The sequence below is a fragment of the Halichoerus grypus genome, chromosome 6 (genome assembly GCF_964656455.1).
Source record: "Halichoerus grypus chromosome 6, mHalGry1.hap1.1, whole genome shotgun sequence".
Taxonomy (NCBI): domain Eukaryota; kingdom Metazoa; phylum Chordata; class Mammalia; order Carnivora; family Phocidae; genus Halichoerus; species Halichoerus grypus.
This window is the reverse complement of record NC_135717.1, coordinates 157,085,955-157,109,548: the sequence shown is the minus strand read 5'-3', so window position 1 is coordinate 157,109,548 and position 23,594 is coordinate 157,085,955. Positions and strand designations below refer to the sequence as shown.

Here is a 23,594-nt window from a genome sequence, read left to right as displayed (position 1 = left end):
AAAGCTGGAAGAATCCATGATATTACAGAATTAAGGTATTCTGTCATTTCTTTTAATAATAAATGTTATAAGTTCCTACCTAATACTGAGATTAATTTGTCCCAAAAAAGTGCATTCTTATATTTCTCTATAATTACAGTTGACCCTTGAACAATGCAGGGGTTTAGGGTGCTGACCACCCCCCTCACCCTGGTTGCCCCATGCAGCCAAACATCTGCATATAATTTTTACCTCCCCCAAAATTTAACTACTAATAGCCTACTGTTAACAGGAAGCCTTACTAATACATAAACAGTTGATTAACACATATTTTATATGTTATGAATATGATATACTATATTCTTACATTAAAGTAAAATAGAGAAAAGAAAATGTTATTAAGAAAGTCATAGGAAGAGAAAATAGATTTGCAGTACTGTACTGTATTTATTGAAAAAAAATCAAGGTTTAAGTGGACGCACACAGTTCAAACCCATGTTGTTCAAGGGTCAACCATACTTCTTAAAGCTAACTTTAGGTTGCAAGTTCTGAAACACTAAAATGTAGTTGCAATGTAAATATAACTTCAAATTATACAATCTATATTTACATATAAGGATATTAATCAAAAGTTAGAAATGACTGAAATCATAGCATTTTAGAACTTAATGAGTATTCATTGAACTGCATTTTACGGGTGAGGACCATGAGACCTAGAAATAATATATGACTTAGCTAAGTTTACCCAAACAAGATTCGGACCCAGATCTTTAGACTCTAAGCCTGGTGGTGTTTCAAAAAAAGACTGGCTAGATGATGCACCAGGATATTTTTGGTATCTCTATATATTGCAATAAGAGAGAAAATAGAAAATTTCTAACAGCATGCCTCATTGGGGACAGTGAATCCTTTTCTTTACATTTCCACAATTAGTACCATTTCCCCTTGGGCACATTCTCACCATTTGCACTGTGCTTCCCAAATTTTCACTCATTTTTCAGAAGTGTTTGGTAATTATTCCATATGCTATGAAATTTGACCCAAAGAGAAGATGTCTAACTTCCCTACAATTTTTCAAAAAGGTTCCTCCTACTGAAGGTAAGAGAAGATGGTATATTGGTAGTTTAGAGGAAGAACAGTGGTTTTAAGGATTTAATCCTTCATATCATTTCAGTATTCAAATACTGAAATCAAATTTTCAGAATTACCTATAGATAGTAGGTATCTATAATTACTGAAGCAGAAGACACACTGACAGAAGACAAACACAGACACACCAAAGAATGTATGTGAGCTAATGTTGTGGGCTGCTAATTTAGCCCATGGAAAACCTGGTAATGGTCTAACACATAGATGGACAAAGTTTTTTGTTTCTTGTTGTGTTTTTTTTTTCTGTTTTTGTTTTTTAAGATCCTTTTAACTCCTTTTGGAAACCCTTTAAAGACTAAAAGTCAAATACAGAATGGTATGATATATCCTACTCAGGACATACTGGTCCATTTCTGGAAATAATAACGCTTTCTCAAAATGAAGCCATTTATATTCTTAGCCATGCTCTATTGTGTGCACAGAGTAATTTCTTGAGAGCAATGTTTCCTGTGGCATTTTGCCAAGACTGGCTTTATTTGTTTTTCATTAGGCTTTTCATTATCATGCTGCTATATACCTGGATCGTTCTGCCTCCTCTGAGAAGGCCAGGGTAGCTTAAGCATAGGAATGATATCATGAGTAGGTGGAATGTTTTTGCCCAGTGAATGCCCATTTTAAATCTCTAGCTATGATACCATTTTTATGGCTTTAATCTTTCTAAGAACAATCAATTATCCATTTATAATGTAGTCTGATATTAAATTGTTTATATTCATCTATTCTGTCCCTGTACAGGGAAAGATATTGGTCTCACTTTGTACCATATAGATAGGCCCATCCTCCTTTATTACCTCCGGAAAAGACATCATGATTCACCCCCATTGTCCAAGCCTGGAACTATTGTGTGTTCTGCATTTCTCCATCATTACATGCATTCAGTCACTGAGTCAAACTTCTTGATAGTTTCAAACCCACCCATATCTTTCTATCTCCCATGACCACCACTACCTCAGTCTAAGCCCACATTGTCTCTAGAACAACTGCGGTAGCTCCTAATGGTCTCCATGCTCCCAGGATTGCCCTTTCGAATTCATTCTCTTTTGCTTTAAATATCTGTCAGTACCCATTGCTCTCCATAAATATGTGTTCTGTAATTTCTACTCAGTGTTTTTGTTACACATTAATAAGACAGTTTGATTTGTCCAGAAAAGGAGTGATCCGAATTCTGAACTTCTCTATAGACCCCTCAATTTAAAGAGAAACACTAGCTTACAAGCTACAAAAGACTAAAATTTAGGGACAAAATAAACAATCTATAAATTTCTGTATTAGAATATTAATCAGAGGCCTAAAAAATCATTGAAATCAAAGAATTTCAGGACTAGACTGGTCCTTGGAGATCGTGTGGCTCAACTTTGTCATGTTATAGGTAAGGAAACTGAGGCCCAGCCACTAAATTGATCTAAAATTAAACTAAATTGATCTTTGTAAATTTAGAATCTCATATGTAACTCCTGTTTTTGCCATCTATCCATGGCTCCCCGTTATGGTCAGGATGAAGTCTGAATTCCTCAGCCTGGCATACAATGTGCGTATAGTCTGGCTTCGGCTTACTTTGCCAACCTTACCTTTTGTTCCTCTCTCCAACTCATCCAAGAACCCAGTGCTTCTGAATATGCTATGTTCTTTCTCACCCACAGAACACTGTACATAATTTTTCTTGTGTCCTCCCTCTGTTGAGTGCTAAGTCCTAACCATGCTTCAGATATCTGATCAGACATCATCTCTGCTGAAAACACCCCCCAGATCCCCTTGGGGTTCCCAAGCATGTGTCACCATCATAGCGTATTCACAGCATTCTACCTGCCTTTGAAAATCTGTTTCCATCCCTGGACTAGAAAGAATAAAGACAGTTGTGGGCAGGGACCTGCAAATTATTCATTGTTGTATCCCCATTATCTTGATCAGATGTCTGGCATTCAGTATTTTAAGATTAATTATTAATTCCCAATTTTAACTAGCCTAGTATATTTCAATTTTTTAATCAGTCCTCCTCTCACAATCTGTTTTCAAGGGAAGAAAAAACTGATTCATTCATGTCAACGTATAGGTAGATCACTGAAGATCCTAAAGGGCAACTCTTCTCAGAAGCATTTACATTTTTAGGGGAACAGAGTTTTAGGTCACAGGAACGAATCCCCAATGCAGATAACCCAACCATAAATAGTGAGCCATAAGAGCATTTCTGAGAGGAAGGAAGCTTTCCCAGAACCTTCAACTCAGTCACATAGGTGACCTCCTACTTGCCCTCACCCTCAAAGAAGAATGACTCTGTTTTTGTTTGTAAAAATCAGCTCACTTGTTGGTTATTTTTCTCTGCATTAAATAAATCATTATTTACGCATAGTAAAAATACCTAATTTAACTTGTAACATTTCTGGGTTTGTTTCAGGGAAGCAATGTTATGGAAGATCAGGATTTGTTGGAAATTGGAATCCTTAATTCTGGGCACAGACAAAGAATTCTACAGGCAATCCAGCTTCTTCCAAAGGTAAGCAATGCTTTCTTAGCCTGGCCCTATGTACAGCAGTCTTCAGTCCAGATGTGAAAGGGCTGTTAGTACTTAGGACACCATCTCTACATATTGTTTAAACTCCCCAAAGCAGTTCTTCTTAGGTCCAATGAAATGTTCAGACTCACAAGACTACTGTGGGCCAAACTTGGCTTTAGGTGGATGAGAAGGATGTCATACAGGAAACACCACTGACCAGCAGGGCGCCTTCAGGGGTTCTCTTCAGTGCGAGTCCTTATATTGGTACAAACATCAGTCCATGCCCCTCAGGTGACAGCTCAGGTACAAGAAGACAAGATCAATATTGGGTGGGTGTGGGAATGTTCCTGAATTAGAAGCCTCATGCCCCCCTCTTGTACAACTCCATAGACTTAGGAATCTGCCTAATTACAAGAGTCATCACTCAAGGAAGACCAAAGTATCACATCCCCATCAGGTATTTATAGTTAATGTATAAATCCTCCCAGTCTAGATGCAGTTTGCCAACCAACATGTTCTTTTAACTATAAGCACTATGTTACCTAGCAACAGAGTTGACCTTCTGTTTCCAGATAAGATTTCATAGGAGCCTAAAGCAAGAGGTAGGATCTGAGCACTGGTCTTCAAGATAATGTAGGACTTTAACTGATAAGGAAAAGGAAAGCATTTCAGGGATCAGCAGAAATCATATAAATACAAATATAAATTGCCAAAAGTATTAGGGGAATAGTGATACTGTGTGATTTAAAATGCAATGAGATTTGCCCAACAATGTGAATGTCCTTAATCATTGCCACTAAATTATACACTTAAAAATGGTTAAGGTGGTAAATTTTATGTTTTGTTATTTTGCCACAGTTTTTTAAATAATTTTTTAAAAAAGAAAAAAAAATCCAGTGTGATTAAACAATTAGAGAGTATAGTCAGAGATAAAGCAGAAAAAGTAGGTTGGGTCAGTCTATGTCAGGCTAAGGAATTTGAAATTTGTTCTATAGGCTCTGGGGAACAGACATGACTGGACTGCTTTAGGCCAGTCAATTTTGGAGGCAGTATACAATAGGCATGAGAAGGAGGGAAAGTTGAAGTAGGGTCAACCAGCTGGGAAAAGATTCAGTGGGCAAGACTGAAAACAGATGAACAGTTAGACTTGCACCTAAATGTATGAACTTACCATATATTTTGTATTCTCCTCTGCTCTTTTCCTTTCTAATGAGGCTATAATTTCTCCTTAGCACGAGAAAGATAAATATTAACCACTATTTCTAAGGAAGTGATCTGATGAAATTTGCCAACTGACAGTGAACTGAGTGTCTACTGATAGAAGCTTAACACTTTTGCAAATTCAAGGAGAGTTACGCATACAAAGGAGTTTGATCATACAATTTTCTACAGTAAAAGGAAAAGAATAAGTGGCCTTAGAACTAATTCCAGAAGTAATTCTTATAAGCGTATTGTTCACCCCACTACTTTTGTATCTTAAAATATTATTTCCTCAGCAAGTTTGCTCCTCATTGTCTGCGAGGACTTCTACACTGCTGTACCCCCAACACCGAGCTCAGTGTGCAGCCCATGGTAGGCACTCAATAAATCAATAAGTGACTACCCCCGTGTCACAAGCCTGCCTGTCAAGTTCAGCTCAAATAGTTCCATATCACTTCCTTTATGAAACTTCCCCTAAATGGAACCACTTCTCTCACCTTGGTAATTATCACCCTAGTCCAAACCAACCACCATTAACTGGACTGCCACAATAGGTTCTATCTATCATCTCTAGGTTAGACTACTGGAGTCAATTTCTCATTGGTTCTCTCTAGCTTGGATAATTCATAGATACCTAATCTCTGTCCTAGTTACCTTTCTTATCACTCTACATTTGAATTTCACACAGCATCCAGAATGATCCTTCTCAAATGTAAATCAGATCACGCACACTCTGTTCAAAATCTCCAATGGAGGGTGCCTGGGTGGCTCAGATGGTTGGGCATCTGCCTTCGGCTCAGGTTATGATCCCGGGGTCCTGGAATTGAGGCCCACATTCAGGCTCCCTGCTCAGCGGGGAGCCTGCTTCTCCCTCTGCCTCTCTCTCTCCATCTCTCATGAATACATAAATAAATAATCTTAAAGAAAATAAAAATAAAAGAAAAGAAAATCTCCAATGGATTCCCTTCTCACTTAGAATAAAATCTTTATCACAGCCTACAGAAGTCAATAGGCTCTGGCCCCTTCCCACCTTCATGGCCTCATCTCTCACTCTCCCATTTTCCTCAACTCTAGTTATATGGTTTCTTTTTGTTCCAGAATATACCAAGCTCATTTTTGCCTCAAGGCCTTTCCATACTGGTCTCTTTGCCTAGAAAGTCTTTTATTCAAATTTTCATACCCTTGTTCCTATACATCATTAAATCTCTACTCAGCTGCTGTCTCCTCACCCAGGCCTTGGTGACCTCAAAGTCACACACACATACTATCACTGTCCTTCATATTACCCCACTTTAGTTTCTCCGTGGCACTTATGGCTACCTGAAGTTAGATTATTTATGTGTTTGTTTTTTCCTTATTTTTCACCTCTCCCCCAAGATGCAGGGTCCATAAGCTCAGGGACCTTGACTATCTTGTTCCTTCCTATATACCCAGCCCCTACAGCAGTGCCAGTCACATCATAGGTGGTCAAAAATGTTTGTAGAAGGCAGTAATACACTGCTGTCTCTTTCCTCTGAGATTTGATAGCTCTGCCTGTTCTGAAGGTACTAATAATGCTCTACCACTCTTGCCTTAGAAACATCCTGAAGGCAGAGACAGTGTCACATCCATCCTTGAATTTCCCAATGTGCTTAGCTCAATACATGCGCATTTAAAGAATAAAAGAATGAGCGACTGAATGAATATTTTCCTCTCGTTATTCAAATATACATTTTTTTTCAAATCGAAGAGTGCCTCAATCTTAAGATATATCCATAATTGTGTATATGCCATTTGATAATGAGAACAAAAGAACCTGAACTCGGAATTATTTGGAGAACAAATGGAGTGTTTATTTTTAAGACAGAATATCATTCCCATTAGAGAAAACAATATAACAGAAACAATACAAAATTAAGCTTTTATCAAGAGGCTGATGCGAAAGTGCTTACTATGCACCCAAATGAGTAGAGAATATGTAAAAACATCCAAACACGTGTTCATCAGCACAAACAGAATGTTATAATGCTACAAATTGATGCTTTGCCTTCTTAGGTAATGAGCCCAATCTTCAGATGGTTAATAGTGTAATTTTACTGCCAGCACATTCATTTGCATTCACTCTAACTTTGCAGTGCCGCAAAAGGGACACCGTGTCTCTTTGTTTTGTTTATGCAATTTTAGTCTTCAGAATATCTGTGTTCTTCATCTGTCACGAAAAATATTCCATGATTGCTACCTGAAATCCTTTAATTAACATATTGTGTTTTGGAATCCCTGAGATTGTTCCTAAACAGAGAAAAGGTGGTTTGCTAAATGCAATCTTGATCTGTTAGAACACTTCAAAGCATGTTTTTCATGCTTTATTTGTATTTGTTGTTTCAAGTTTCAAAGACAAAAGTTTATTCCTTTGGTAAGAATAGTTCTTCTGTAATATGCCCTTTATAATATTGAAATATTCACCAATGCAACGGTCTGCATGTTCTCAAGTGCATTTGATACATCAAACTCATGGAATGTATTGATGTATTTTTTTTTTACTTTTTTATTGCTATGTTAATCACCATACATTACATCATTAGTTTTTGATGTAGTGTTCCATGATTCATTGTGCATAACACCCACTGCTCCATGCAGAACGTGCCCTCTTTAATACCCATCTCCAGGCTAACCCATCCTCCCACCCCCCTCTCCTCTAGAACCCTCAGTTTGTTTTTCAGAGTCCATCGTCTCTCATGGTTCGTCTCCCCCTCCGATTCCCCCCCTTCATTCTTCCCCTCCTGCTTTTTTTTTTCCTAACATATATTGCATTATTTGTTTCAGAGGTACAGATCTGTGATTCAACAGTCTTGCACAATTCACAGCGCTCACCATAGCACATACCTTCCCCAGTGTCTATCACCCAGCCACCCCATCCCTCCCACCCCACCCCCCACTCCAGCAACCCTCATTTTGTTTCCTGAGATTAAGAATTCCTCATATCAGTGAGGTCATATGATACATGTCTTTCTCTGATTGACTTATTTCGCTCAGCATGATACCCTCCAGTTCCATCCACGTCGTTGCAAATGGCAAGATCTCATTCCTTTTGATGGCTGCATAATATTCCATTGTATATATATACCACTTCTTCTTTATCCATTCATCTGTTGATGGACATCTTGGCTCTTTCCACAGTTTGGCTATTGTGGACATTGCTGCTATAAACATCGGGGTGCACGTACCCCTTCGCATCCCTACATTTGTATCTTTGGGGTAAATACCCAGTAGTGCAATTGCTGGATCGTATGGTAGCTCTATTTTCAACTTTTTGAGGAACCTCTATACTGTTTTCCAGAGTGGCTGCACCAGCTTGCATTCCCACCAACAGTGTAGGAGGGTTCCCCTTTCTCCGCATCCTCGCCAACATCTGTCGTTTCCTGACTTGTTAATTTTAGCCATTCTGACTGGTGTGAGGTGGTATCTCATTGAGGTTTTGATTTGTATTTCCCTGATGCCAAGCGATGTTGAGCACTTTTTCATGTGTCTGTTGGCCATTTGGATGTCTTCTTTGGAAAAATGTCTGTTCATGCCTTCTGCCCATTTCTTGATTGGATTCTTTGTTCTTTGGGTGTTGAGTTTGATAAGTTCTTTATAGATTTTGGATACTAGCCTTTTATCTGATATGTCATTTGCAAATATCTTCTCCCATTCCGTCGGTTGTCTTTTGGTTTTGTTGACTGTTTCTTTTGCTGTGCAAAAGCTTTTTATCTTCATGAAGTCCCAATAATTCATTTTTGCCCTTGCTTCCCTTGCCTTTGGCAATGTTTCTAGGAAGAAGTTCCTGTGGCTGAGGTCGAAGAGGTTGCTGCCTGTGTTCTCCTTTAGGATTTTGATGGACTCCTGTCTCACATTTAGGTCTTTCAGCCATTTTGAATCTATTTTTGTGTGTGGTGTAAGGAAATGGTCCAGTTTCATTCTTCTGCATGTGGCTGTCCAATTTTCCCAACACCATTTGTTGAAGAGACTGTCTTTTTGCCATTGGACATTCTTTCCTGCTTTGTCAAAGATGAGTTGACCATAGAGTTGAGGGTCCATTTCTGGGCTCTCTATTCTGTTCCATTGATCTATGTGTCTGTTTTTGTGCCAGTACCATACTGTCTTGATGATGACAGCTTTGTAATAGAGCTGGAAGTCCAGAATTGTGATGCTGCCAGCTTTGCTTTTCTTTTCAACATTCCTCTGGCTATTCGGGGTCTTTTCTGGTTCCATACAAATTTTAGGATTATTTGTTCCACTTCTTTGAAAAAAGTGGATGGTATTTTGATGGGGATTGCATTGAATGTGTAGATTGCTCTAGGTAGCATTGACATCTTCACAATATTTATTCTTCCAATCCATGAGCATGGAACATTTTTCCATTTCTTTGTGTCTTCCTCAATTTCTTTCATGAGTATTTTATAGTTTTCTGAGTACAGATCCTTTGCCTCTTTGGTTAGATTTATTCCTAGGTATCTTATGGTTTTGAGTGCAGTTATAAATGGGATCAACTCCTTAATTTCTCTTTCTTCTGTCTTGTTGTTGGTGTATAGGAATGCCACTGATTTCTGTGCATTGATTTTACATCCTGCCACTTTACTGAATTCCTGTATGAGTTCTAGCAGTTTTGGGGTGGAGTCTTTTGGGTTTTCCACATAAAGTATCATATCATCTGCAAAGAGTGAGAGTTTGACTTCTTCTTTGCCAATTTGGATGCCTTTGATTTCTTTTTGTTGTCTGATTGCTGTGGCTAGGACTTCTAATACCATGTTGAATAGCAGTGGTGATAGTGGACATCCCTGCCACGTTCCTGACCTTAGGGGGAAAGCTCTCAGTTTTTCCCCATTGAGAATGATATTTGCTGTAGGTTTTTCATAGATGGCTTTTATGATATTGAGGTATGTACCCTCTATCCCTATACTCTGAAGAGTTTTAATCAAGAAAGGATGCTGTACTTTGTCAAATGCTTTTTCTGCATCTATTGAGAGGATCATATGGTTCTTGTTCTTTCTTTTGTTAATGCATTGTATCACGTTGATTGATTTGCGGATGTTGAACCAACCTTGCAGCCCCGGGATAAATCCCACTTGGTCGTGGTAAATAATCCTTTTAATGTACTGTTGGATCCTATTGGCTAGTATTTTGGTGAGAATTTTTGCATCCATCTTCATCAAGGATATTGGTCTGTAATTCTCCTTTTTGATGGGGTCTTTGGTTTGGGGATCAAGGTAATGGTGGCCTCATAAAACGAGTTTGGAAGTTTTCCTTCCCTTTCTATTTTTTGAAACAGTTTTGGAAGAATAGGTATTAATTCTTCTTTAAATGTTTGGTAGAATTCCCCTGGGAAGCCATCTGGCCCTGGGCTTTTGTGTTTTGGGAGATTTTTGATGATTGCTTCAATTTCCTTAGTGGTTATAGGTCTGTTCAGGTTTTCTATTTCTTCCTGGTTCAAGTTTTGGTAGTTGATACATCTCTAGGAATGCATCCATTTCTTCCAGATTATCTAATTTGCTGGCATAGAGTTGCTCATAATATGTTCTTATAATTGTTTGTATTTCTTTGGTGTTCGTTGTGATCTCTCCTCTTTCATTCATGATTTTGTTGATTTGGGTCCTTTCTCTTTTCTTTTTGATAAGTCTGGCCAGGGGTTTATCAACCTTATTAATGCTTTCAAAGAACCAGCTCCTAGTTTTGTTGATCTGTTCCACTGTTCTTTTGGTTTCTATTTAATTGATTTCTGCTCTGATCTTCTTGTTGGATAGACCCTTTAAGTATGATATAGTGTCCTTCCTCATTTCTTATTACAGTCTTTGGTTTAAAATCTAATTTGTCTGATATAAGAATTGCCACCCCAGCTTTCTTTTGGTGTCCATTAGCATGGTAAATGGTTTTCCACCCTCTCACTTTCAATCTGGGGGTGTCTTTGGATCTAAAATGAGTCTCTTGCAGACAGCATATCAATGGGTCTTGTTTTTTAATCCACTCTGATAGCCTGTGTCTTTTGATTGGGGCATTTAGCCCATTTACATTCAGGGTAACTATTGAAAGATAGGAATTTAGTGCCATTGTATTGCCTGTAAGGTGACTGTTACTGTATATTGTCTGTGTTCCTTTCTGGTCTATGTTGCTTTTAGGCTCTCTCTTTGCTTAGAGGACTCCTTTCAATATTTCTTTTAGGGCTGGTTTCGTGTTTGCAAATTCCTTTAGTTTCTGTTTGTCCTGGAAGCTTTTTATCTCTCCTTCTATTTTCAATGACAGCCTAGCTGGATATAGTATTCTTGGCTGCATATTTTTCTCGTTTAGTGCTCTGAAGATATCATGCCAGTCCTTTCTGGCCTGCCAGGTCTCTGTGGATAGGTCTGTTGCCAATCGAATGTTTCTACCATTGTAGGTTACATACCTCTTCTCCCGAGCTGCTTTCAGGATTTTCTCTTTGTCTCTGAGACTTGTAAGTTTTATTATTAGATGGCGGGGTGTTGACCTATTTTTATTGATTTTGAGAGGGGTTCTCTGTGCCTCCTGGATTTTGATGCCTGTTTCCTTCCCCAAATTAGGGAAGTTCTCTGCTATAATTTGCTCCAATATACCTACTGCCCCTCTCTCTTTCTTCTTCTGGGATCCCAATTATTCTAATGTTGTTTCGTCTTATGGTATCGCTTATCTCTCGAATTCTGCCCTCATGATCCAGTAGTTGTTTGTCTCTCTTTTTCTCAGCTTCTTTATTCTCCATCATTATGTCTTCTATATCACTGATTTTCTCTTCTGCCTCATTTATCCTAGCAGTTAGCGCCCCCATTTTTTATTGCACCTCTTAATAGCCTTTTTGATTTTGACTTGGTTAGATTTTAGTTCTTTTATTTCTCCAGAAAGGTTTTCTCTAATAACTTCCATGCTTTTTTCAAGCCCAGCTAGTATCTTTAAAGTGATGATTCTGAACTCTAGATCTGACATCGTACTAATGTCCGTATTGAGTAGGTCCCTGGCAGTCGATACTACCTCTTGTTCTTTTGGTTGAGGTCATTTTTTCTGTCTTGTCATTTTAGTCCAGAGGAGAATAGATGAATGAGAGAACAAAATGCTAACAGGGTAACAATGTCCCCAGAAAATATACTCTAAACAAATCAGAAAAGACCTGAAGCCGGGGGAAAAGAAAGGGAAAGAAAGAAAAAAGAAAAAGAAAGAAAAAGATAAAAACAAACAAAAACAGAACAAAACAAAAAAAACAGAATATGATCAAATATGATCGGGCTGGTGCATAGATCAGTGCCACACACTAGATTTTGGGTGTATTTTGGTCTGTTAGAAGAAAGTGCCTCCCAAAATTTTAAAGAAAGAAAAACTTATATATGTACAAAAATAAGGGTTGATATGATGAAGGGATGGAATATGACTGTAAAGATGAAAATTATGAAAAATTTTATAAAAGGAATTGATAAGAAGTTGGTTGAAAAAAGAAAGAAGAGGATTTAAAAAAAAAAAGAAAAAAAAAGGGAGAGAATGTGATCAGGCAGGAGAGTAGAACAAAACCATACACTAGAGATTTAGGGTATATTTTGATCTGATAGAAGAAACTATCTCAAAATTTTAAAGAGAGAACAACTTATATATATATGCCAAAAATAAGGGTAACTACTATGAAGGGATAGAATATGACTCTAAAAATGAAAAATAAAAATGTTTTTTTAAAAAGGGATTGATAAGATGTTGGTTGAAAAAGAGAAAAAGAAAAATTAAAAAAAAAAAAGACAGTTAAAAAAAAATTAACTTTGAAAGACCAAAGAATCATGGTAAAAAAAGCCATGGATTCTATGTGCATTATTCCCCTAGCGCTGGAGTTCTGCCGTTCTCATTGATCAGTAAACTTGGTCTTGGCTGGCTGTTCTTGCTGATCTTCTGGGGGAGGGGCCTGTTGCCGTGGTTTCAAAATGTCTTTGCCGGAGGCGGAATTGCCCCGCCCTTGCCCAGTCCGGGCTAAGTAATCTGCTCGGGTTTGCTCTCGGGAGCTTTTGTTCCCTGCAAGCTTTCCGTACAGCTTTGGAGGCTGAGAGTGAAAATGGCGGCCTCCCAGTCTCCGCCCCAGAGGAGCCAAGAACTCGGGGCCCCGCTCCTCAGTGCACCCCCAGAGAAAAGCAGTCAGTCACTCCCGTCCCCCCGTCTCCGGCCACACTCCGTGCTCACCCGGCCTGTGACCGAGCGTTTCTATCTCTGGCACCCGACTCGGTGTGGAGTCTCCAAACCCAGCAGATCCCCGCGGTGCGCTCCCGCACCTCTCCTCCCGGGGGAGGAAGGGGAGTCTCCCCAGATCTGCCACTTGTTGGGTCCCTGCTGGAGGAGCAGTGGCCCGACTGTGCCGCGGATCACGGTTTATGGCAACTCCGAGCTGAGAGCCCGCGCCTCGGCTCCGTCTCTGCAGCCGGCTTCCCTGCTCCGATACCTGGGAGCTCTGCCGCACTCAGGCATCCCCGGTCTTTCTGTGACCCCGAGGGTCCTGAGACCACACTGTCCCACGAGGGTTCCACCCCCCGCTTAGCCACTGGAGCGATGTCCCTCAGCGGAGCCGACTTCTAAAAGTTCCGATTTTGTGCTCTGCTGCTCTATCACTTGCCAGAAGCAGCCGACGGAGGCCCCCTCCCCCGCCGTCTACCCTCCCAAATATCGCCTCGGATTCACTTCTCCGCACGTCCTACCTTCCAGAAAGTGGTCGCTTTTCTGTTCAGAGAGTTGTTGCTATTCTTTTCTTTGATCTCCTGTTGAGTTTGTAGGTGTTCAGAATGGTTTGATCTCTATCCAGCTGAATTCCTGAGACCAGACGAAATCCAGGTCTCCTACTCCTCCGCCATCTTGCTCCGCCCCTATTCCATGTACTCTAAGCATAGACATAGTTAGAACAGTAAGCACATTAATTCCTCTCTTCCACTCATAATTTCCCTCTGTCTTTTGTAATGCTTGTCCTTTAGTAGCAAAGCTCAATTATCCATTTTCACCCAGTCTCCACTTTCCTCACCAACCCCAGCTCAGTCTTTTCTTAGATCTAAAAGTTTCCCAGAACTTCTGAAAATCAAATTTCACCCTTTTCTCTTTTTAAGAAAGGAAACATACCAAAAGTTTCATGAGAAGGTGGCTTGTTTTTTACTCCCCTAGAAACTGTAAGCATATTGGACTTTTTCTGTCCCCTAGACTTGGGGAAATAATCTGATTACTTATTTGCAACACATAATTTACCTTTTTCCAGGACCATATGACCAAGTATTTGGATAATCCTCTAAAATCCTTTTAAAAAGGCATAATGTCTTTTGTCTTTTGACAATACGACACTTGGAAGTCAGAAATTCAGAGCATTTTCATTTTAAAGGTTTGTAAGACTTGTGTCAAAGCCCGTGTGTCTTCTCTCTTAATCTCTCTCACCCTGAAGATATTTTGGCACACCAGCAAATTTTACGTCACATGCTCACTTCTTTTTCAATATTTTCTTTCCAAATAATTTTTTGTTTTTTTATCTTTGGAATTTTTGAGTAGTGGTTTATACTCACTATCCCCTTTACTCTGCTCCTACCGATCCTTCAGCCTACTTGGGTCTAACTAGTTCCTGTGTTATACCACCCCACACAACCAGTGCTAAGGTTATCAGTAACCAGGAGGGAAGAAAGTCCATATGCCCCTTTCCACCTTCACCCCACTTCAGCTTTAGTAGGTTCCTATACTCATGTCAACTGTCAGTATTATCTTATTTTGGCCTCCTCATTACCTGGCTATCTTCCTACCTCTCTGATGCTCTCTCTCCTCCCCTGCTCATTTTCCTCAGTTAAATGTTGGAGTTCTCCAAAACTCAAACTCAACAATATTTGATGTCCAGTAAGTGTTGTTATCACAAGACTCTTGATCATAGTACAGTTTCTGGTGTTCATAGTTTTACTCATCATTGCTAGCCTACTTCTGCTTTACTGCATAATGAACATTTACATTTCAGCTGCTCATTATTTCTAAGTTCAATTCAATTTAACCAGTATTTGTTGGGCTACATACTTTCAATTATTTTTTTCACTGAATGACACTGAACACCTCTGGTTGGATTAAATCATCCCCTTTCCTATCTTCAGTTTGAGATTTTGGTAAAACAAAAAACAAACAAAACGAAATAAAACAGAGTTATCTGTTATTCCAATAGAAAAACAAGATTCTGTGTTAGCTACCTATTGTTATATAGCAAATTACCCTAAACCTTAGTGGCATATAAAAACAACATTTATCATCTCATAGTTTCTGTGGGCCAAGAATCCAGGAGCAGCTTAGCTGGGTCCTTGGTTCTAGGTCTCTGGCAGGGCTACAGTCATCTCAAGACCCAAGTGGAAAGAACCCACTGCCTTGCTCACTCACGTGGTTGTTTGTAGGAAGGATTCTGTTCCTCAGGGGTTTTTGGACTGAGGCCTCAGTGCTCCATAAGCTGTTGGCTGAAGGCTTTCTTTAATTCCTTGTCATGTGGGCCTCACCATAAAGTATCTCACAACAGGCATCTGGCTTCAACAGCACAGCAAGTGAGAGGACAAGAAAGGGCTAGGGAGATGGAAGTCACAGTCTTTGGTAACATGCCCTCCTTTTGCCATATTCTATTCATGAGAATCAAGTCACTAGATTAAGATCACATACAAGAGAAGGTGTTTACAGATGCAGTAAATAGCTGGAGGTGGGATCACTGGGGGATCACCTCGGAAGTCTGCTCACTGCAAATATACTGTATAATGGTCCACTTTAGAGTCTAGTTTCCAGGTCCACATTTGTGGTTAAGTGGAATAACCTATCAGCAATAACAACAAAAAGGGCTTCTTTTATTTCAATGGGCCATCTTCATGGGACTATGATATTCACAATTAAATGACTTAGAAGCCACATTTGCAATCACCACTCAAAAAAGAGGTACATGTCTCTGGTCTGAAGAGTTAGGTATGAAATAACATGATATGATACAATGATACACAAATTAGAGACCCCAGAGATGTGCCAGTTACACATAAAGACTTCATGATCTAAACGCCACTGATGTAAGTGATACACACAAATCAGCAATCCCATAAAACATTATAAATTTTTAAAACATGTTCAGAACAAATAGATAAAAGCAACAGTTGACCAAAAAAAAAAAAAGCTTGTGAGCAGGGATGTAGAGAGGAACTGACAGGGATTGAGAACTCAAATACTATTAAAGACAAGACAATATGGAGTGGTGGAAACTGGCAAACTGGAGAATACAAACCCTGTCCCTCCAAAAATACTAGTTTTGTTTCCAAACACTTTATTAATAAAACAAATCACAGGGGACCAGAGTTAGTTATAGCTATTACAATGGGATCATGGATTATTTCAGAGCTCAAAAGGAGTACTATGGAAGTGCCATTACCCCAATTTGGCTTCCTGTCTAAAACCATGCTCTTAAAGATGCTAGTTCTTTCAAGTTCCTTAAAGTTCAGATGTGTGTTAATTCTAGTCTTGATGATTGATGAAGATGCATATAAGCTTTAGGGAAAAAGCGTTTAACCAATGTAATTTCTTTAAAGTCTAGAAAGGAAGGTTCAGTCTTACTTCCCTATCACTTAGAAAAATGATAGAAGCTCATTCCTGTTTCTTCTGCTATTTTTCAGAAGGGCAATGACAAAATGTAGGCTGCAGGCACAGAAGCTTTCAAGATACATTTGACAGGGTAACTCATCATTCCCCCATGCCGTCACTCACTCTCCATCTACCCTCATTCTTTTACTTACATTTCTTTGTTTTTGCCAGCTGATGTCTTAAACTTTGTGCCACCCAATGTTGGCCTACCACCCTATGAACATCCAGTTAAAGATAGACTCTTAAACAAAATCCCACACACATACATGCACCATTAGCATTAGGGGCCCTGTCTTAAAGTTAATAGACGATTGGACCCACAGTCTAACCCAAAGCATAGGGTATTCTATTTCCTTTAGGTCTGGTCCTTGGTGAGACAAACTGTGGTGTCTGAGAGTCCTTTCAAGTTCCATTCAGTTCTGCAAGTGTTTTATGATTCTGTGACAAGCAGATATGTTCACTTAGATCAGTCAGGTCAGTGTAAAAGCTTACTTATTTCTCAGGAGAAATTCTTATCTCCAACAGTTGGTGCTGTTGGAGAATAGGGAAGGCGGACAGACTAACTGACCTTAAAGTGAAAAACTTAGGCAATTTGTAGTATATAAATCTTAAAGTGACAGCAAATCATTCAGATCTTTTCTATTATTTCTTAGCCTAGCAACCCTGATGGCCTGCATTTTCCTAGAGTGACCTCTTCCCCCTATGCCTCATGCTTTCTGTTTACACGTGGAGACCAATAACTAGTCTGTTGTTCAGGAGTACATTGGGAGAAGGAATGGCTGGTGTTTATAAAGTTCTCTGGGCCCTCTGAAATGACAGAGCCCAGTACATACAGAGTACGCAATAGTTATAGCTGATTGGGCTGCATAGATATCCCAAGAACTGCTGGGTGTGAGAGGAGTGCAGTCCTAGCATACTTACCAATGCTCTGTTCCAAGATTTTTCTGCAGTTTCAGAAAGCAAGATGACTGCTATGTTCCTCCTAAGCTAAAGGGGGAAGGTCTTTTAATGTTTTCTTTTAAATGAATTTATCTTGGAAGAGTTTATTATGTAGACCAGAGAGCTGAAATATCATTTTTACTTGTAATCCCCCCTGATATTTACAGAGAAATAGAGGAGGAATTCTGCAAATAAATAAGTTTTGATTTATTGCCATCCCCAGCAGCTGTCATCCTTCAGTTTTGAGGAGTTCACCCCCATTTAATAAAGAACAATGGCTCCCTTGGAGTGAGACTGCAATCAGTAGTAATAGTAGAGGAACTTTGATATCTGGGCACTTTCCCTTCCTTACATAATTCTTCCAAGAAGATCACAATTTAGAGCTGCAAAAGACCTTAAAACATCCAGCTCAATATCTCTCCTGAGTCTTTCACAGGTGAGGAAACCAAGTCTAGGTCATATTAAATGACTTGCCCTGAGGCAGATTGTTTCTTAGCGACAGAAGTGGAACTAAATCCCAAGTGGCTGTGCTCATGACAAATGCCTCCCAGGAGAACACCGTGCTATATCAGAGACCCAAGGCTCTGAGGACGCCGGTGTATTTGTGAAAGAAACTGTAAAAAGGACAGGAAAGGACCAAATGACTAAACATAAGAAAAAGAATTGTTTATAATATTGGGCCTTTTTTTAAGTTTCAGGCTTAAAAGGTAGTTTTTGCAACCTCCATATATCACTAAACTCCCTTTTCAAGGCTGGAAGGGAAGGATTGTGCCAGGGATCCAGAAGCTCTAGAAAAGTAGGGAGGAGACAGGGAAAAGAAGAAAGGCAGACATAGACCCTGTCAGTTGTCCAGTGGCCCACTGGGAGTCAAACCACTTGTTTACCCTCGAAGGTGGCCTTAGAAAAGCTTTACTAACAGTAGCCATTGCTGTTTCAAAGAAGGAAAAGCATAATGGAATAAAATAAAATAATTGAAATAATCTTATTTATTTTCCTCTTTAATCTGGGTAGAGAGGAAGGAAAGATGGGCAAGAGAGAAGGGCACTCTCTAGGAGAGAATGAAGACACATCTTTCAAGCATTAAGCTCCATGGAGATGACATTTTTAGAAGAATCAGCCAGGGAGCAGCATGGTATAATGGTTGGGAACATGGCCAGATTCCCTGAGTCTGATTTTACCTACTTCATAGGGGTGTTGTAAGACTTAAATGAGTCAATTTTTGTAAAGTACTTAAAATGGAGCCTGGCATATCCTATGTACTATATTTATGTTTACTAAATAAATTTTTTTAAAAATTGAAGGTGAACCAAGGAAAAAGTGAGGTTCCTTCATCCCATTAAAAATTACTACTCTAGGCATACACAATAAGCAAACTAAACCTCCTTTTATACATTCGATAGATATATTATGAAATACCTACTGCATGCCAGGTCCTCTTCTAGGTGTTGAGGATTTGATGTTAGGAAACAAAACCTACAAAGTCACCGTCCTCTTACAGCTTACATCCTACAGGGGGGTGCAGACCAAAAGAAGTAAACATATGTAATTTCAAGTAATGATAAGTGTTATAGAAAAATTAATTAAACAGGGAGTAGACAGAGTGAAAAGGATGTATAAATGCATTTCAATTTTAGGTGGGCAAATTAGGATTCACACCCAGGCAGTTAACCTGAGGTTCTTTACCACCTCTCTGTGTTGTCTAAACACTACATTTCAAAGCACACTAAGGGTACTAAGGGGATATTGAGATGACTAAGCTAAATACTCCAAGTAAGGCACCTTCAAAGAACTTAGATTTTGGCAAAAATGAACTCTTGTGAGCTTTTAAATTAACCTAATTTAATCCTCGTTTAGCCACCTACCACTTGTGTCACTTGGGCAAGTTGTTAAATTCTGTAGTCCTCAGTTTCCTCATCAATGAGAAGGAGATGGTAGTAGAACCTACCGTGTTAGGTTATAGTGAATTCTAAGTTTAAAAATCCCTAGGAAGTGCCTGGCATTTAGAAGCACTAAATTAATAGTAGGAATGACCACTTGTAATTGTTCAGTAATGCTCATTAAATTAGCAAAACTCAATGAATTTTTGCCATTGCTCTTGCCTGGAGCCACACAGTAACAAAAATGGACTTACTTCCTAATATAAGTCTCTGGCTAAAAATGCCCATGACTGCATTGTACGGTGAGCTTTCCATTCTTACTTGTGGATTTCTCACAGAACAAATTATTCATTCTCTAGATAAGAAGAGGGCAAAACTGTTGAATCTGATTGTCATCCACTAAATTAATCATTTTTTTTTTTACTACATTTAGGATTATTGTTGAACCCATTAGGAGCTAGAAGAAAAGGTGTTTAAAATCATAACTAGGGCCTTCCTATCTAAGAAATTAAATGAATAAACATAATACTGAGAGGGCATCCTGCCTGCATCTCTTAGGGGGTAATGTAATCAGTTCCATACACTAAGTGGCAAGTGGCAGAGGAGCGGATACAGAGCGTACTTTGAACAGCAAGGGCTCAATAAAGATATGCGGCATAGGATGGCATAGAAGTGAACCGAGAAGCTGAGTGGGCAGACCTTAACAGTGCAGTTCCAGTAAATTGCTAAAGGCATTGTGATTTCATAGAAAAGCAAAACTATGTAAATTTACAGAAGAGATCTAAAAGAACATACCTGGGGCGCCTGGGTGGCCCAGTCGGTGAGGCATCCAACTCTTGATTTTGACTGGGGTCGTGATCTGAGAGTCATGGAATAGAGCCCTGGTTGGGGCTCCACACTCAGTGCAGAGTCTGCTTGAGTTTCTCTCCCTCTGCCCCTCCCTCTGCTCTGTTCTCTCTCTCTGTGTCTCTCAAGTAAATAAAACTTTAAAATAAATAAATAAATAAAAGAACATATCCACCATTTTGAATGTGCCATCCCCCCCTTTACCATATAATTGAATTAAGTGCTAACTTAATAGTTGAATATAATTTGGCTGTATTTCTTATTTTTGATCAATAGCACTCAAGTGAGAAGTCTGTGTTCGATTATGTGTACGAATGCATTGAACATCTACTTATGTTTCAGACACAATGCAAGGAGAAAAAAAGATGAAATTACACAGTATCTGCCTTCAAAGAGATTACAGTCTAGCAAAGGAGGTTGAGTCAATATCCAAGTGATTTTAATACAAAGCAGAGCATGCACGAGCTATAATAAAAGTAAAAATACAAGCTCTGGATGTTAAATGTAAGGGAAGGTCTCTTATGTACAGGAAATCAGGAGAGGGTTCCTGGAGAAGGAGGCAGACGAATCAAAAAGCTATTCCTTAGGGGTGGGGGGTGGGCGGATGGGTTAGCCCGGTGATGGGTATTAAGGAGGGCACATACTGAATGGAGCACTGGGTGTTATATGCAAACAGTGAATCATGGAACACTACATCAAAAATTAATGATGTAATGTATGGTGATTAACATAACAATAAAAAGTAAAAAAAAAAAACCCTAATGATGTGATGTATGGTGATTTGGTGATTAACATACATAATTTAAAAAAAAAAGCTATTCCTATACACCTTAAAACCTTCTTTGCTGTGGGGAATTTTGAGATAGCTCATGATACTCTGATCAGAAAGTGACCCAAAACATTTGCTTACTTGTTCACATGGATAGATATGCTGTTTGTTTCTCATTTGTAATAACCATCCTCTGAAATACAGCCCATGCCACTAATCCAGCTATGAATTTCATCCATCACTTTGCCTTTCAATCTGTAGTAAGTCAAATACTTCGAACCCTAGCAGATACCCATATTCAGCTTCAATGGAGCATGCTAAACTAGCAACAGAGTTAATAGTCTCCTACCCTAAGCTAAGCACTTTTTCATTACCTGGTATTTTTTTCTGATAATTTTCTTTGTTGGTGATTAATGAGATCTCAGATTTCCATCTTTTGACTCTGGGTTCTAATCTGATGGTCTATCTGTAGACCCATAGTGAATACACTAGAACTACGTAAGAATCCACATTGCCCAGGATGTTCCTGGGCATGCTCAGAAGGACACTGTAGGCAAACACCTGTGTTAACAGCCAACACTTAAACAGAAATTTTCTGTGTGCCAGGCACTTTTGTAGGTAATATTAGGCTAACTCCACAGTTACTCATTTAAATCTTAGAATTAATTAGTTCTCTCTCTTACAGATGAAGAAACTAAGGCACAGAAAAGTTAAGTAACATTCCTAAGGTCACACAGTTAGTAAGTGGCTGAGTCTGAATTGGAACGAGGCAGCCTGGCTCCAGGGTCTGTGCTCTCAGCTGCTTTCTACTGCCTCAATCACCAGAGCATCACATGTCTTTGCTCTGTGGATAGCCTGTCAACGCCTCCGCCTTTAGACAAATGACTGGCTATTGTCTTCCACAGATCTAGCATCTTCTGTTTTAATAAGAAGTTCAGCTTTTTTTTTTTTTTTAAGTTAGCAGATAACTACTGTGCTTATCAGAGAAAATGAGTACTCAGGAAACTGCCAGATTCCTTCCTTCTTGTCTTCCAGAGAAAATACATTTTAGCTTTACTTGTTGTATGAATTTGTGATGGCATAGTGCTAAATAGATACCCTTTAGATGATCTTTAAGGTTATTATTTATGAACCCCAGAGTCCCAATAAGTTAAAAGCTTTTTCTTCAATACATCGCCGGTTTTAACCCTCAGTTGCTTCTTTACTTAGAGGCCACTGCTTGTTGGGAAAGGGTTGTGTTTACAGAGGGATTTCAGCAAGGTTTAGAATACACAGAGAATTGTATTACTTTTAGAATTGTATTACTCTTAATACTAAGACGTAAATGTATTGTAGAAATTTTTGAATGTGAAATTTTCTCCACAAATGTACAAGAGATTATTGCGTAGATGTAGAGAAGATTGATTTCCCTGCCTTTCACCTCTGGGACTCAATTACATCATCATCTGTAAACATTGCTGGTGTCCACTTTTGACAGAGTACTTTTTTAAGTGCTACTGATGTAAACACAAAGTAACAATTGACCTTGCATCCCAAGACCTTAGCATCTGCGGTAGGATTGGAACCAGATGAAGGAATAGGGCTACTCCAGACACATAATGTCTGCAAATACCCACATGCCCAGAGTTCTTCAGTGAATCTATGATTCGCACAACCATTCAATCAGACAGTCGGTTCGTTTTGGCCCTCTGCTAGCTTCAGAGATGAGGATGCAAAACTGGATAACATTTGGTCCCTGCCTCAAGGAGTTCTACCTACATTTTGGACACAAATATGTCAAAAACTAAACTACTATGTGGGGAAAAAAAACTTGCTACAGAGGAGGGAAAGGCTAAGTACATGAGGGTCAAGGAAGGTTTTCTGGATAGGTAGATGATGCTTGAGCTGAATCTCAAAGAATTAATAAGTATTTTTCGCTAAATAGAGCATTGAGGAAGTCACTCCAGACAGAGGACGCTTCCTGTGTTCCTGCTAGATCTAGAGACAGTAAGGAGAAATGGATGCCTATATTCATCCATTTTCTGTCTGTCTCTGTCTGTCTCTTGTGCATGCACACTCACTTTCACACACACAGAGAGAGAGAGAGAGAGAGATTCACTTCCTTTCCCATATATTAACCCCAAGAGAAACTATAGAAGAGGCTCTTCCCAAATTTCTCCAATCCACTCAAGTTTCTTTTCTTTTCTGGAGCTTATAAAAACGTTGGCACTTAATTATTTCCTTATATTCAAATATATACCCAAGGAAATTACATGTTCCTGGAAGGAGGAAACCTTAGGCCCTTTTATATTTTAATAATGCCTAGGATGATGTGACATATATATTTTGTGCATTAAATTTATTGTTGAATTAAATAAATAATAACTACTAAAACTGTTGTTAAGAGCTCTCTACTGAGGATTCACATGAGTACAGCTGAAAATTCTAAGCCACTCCAATGTCTGGGTAATTAAAAATTCTGAACTGACCAAAAAAATCTAAGACTATGAGGCTAGAAACATTTTCATAAGGGCCAAGATATTGTTTATTGTAACTGCCAATGGTAGTGAAATAGTTCTTAGATTAGTCCCTCACTATAAAAATAAAAGGGTTCTCAGCAACTCCAGCCAGAGTTTCAAAATGGGGTTACAATTCTCTGTGTATTCTAAACGTTGCTGAAATCCCACCTAAAGATCTGTTCTGGGTGTGTCACATCACACGTGCTCCATTAACCAGACCACTCACTGACCATGTGACATCTGCTCTT

At 39.1% G+C, this 23,594-nt stretch overlaps 1 protein-coding gene across 9 annotated transcripts in view; it reads left to right on the top strand.

Moving 5' to 3' along the window:
- ANKS1B (ankyrin repeat and sterile alpha motif domain containing 1B) overlaps window positions 1-23,594 on the top strand; it is a 1,091,613-nt gene that overhangs the window by 771,731 nt on the left and 296,288 nt on the right. For all 9 annotated transcript variants that reach the window (XM_078076455.1, XM_078076454.1, XM_078076453.1 and 6 more), the window contains one exon: window positions 3,521-3,619. In XM_078076455.1, coding sequence (XP_077932581.1) covers window positions 3,521-3,619 — 99 coding nt within the window. The remainder of the gene's footprint in view (window positions 1-3,520; window positions 3,620-23,594) is intronic.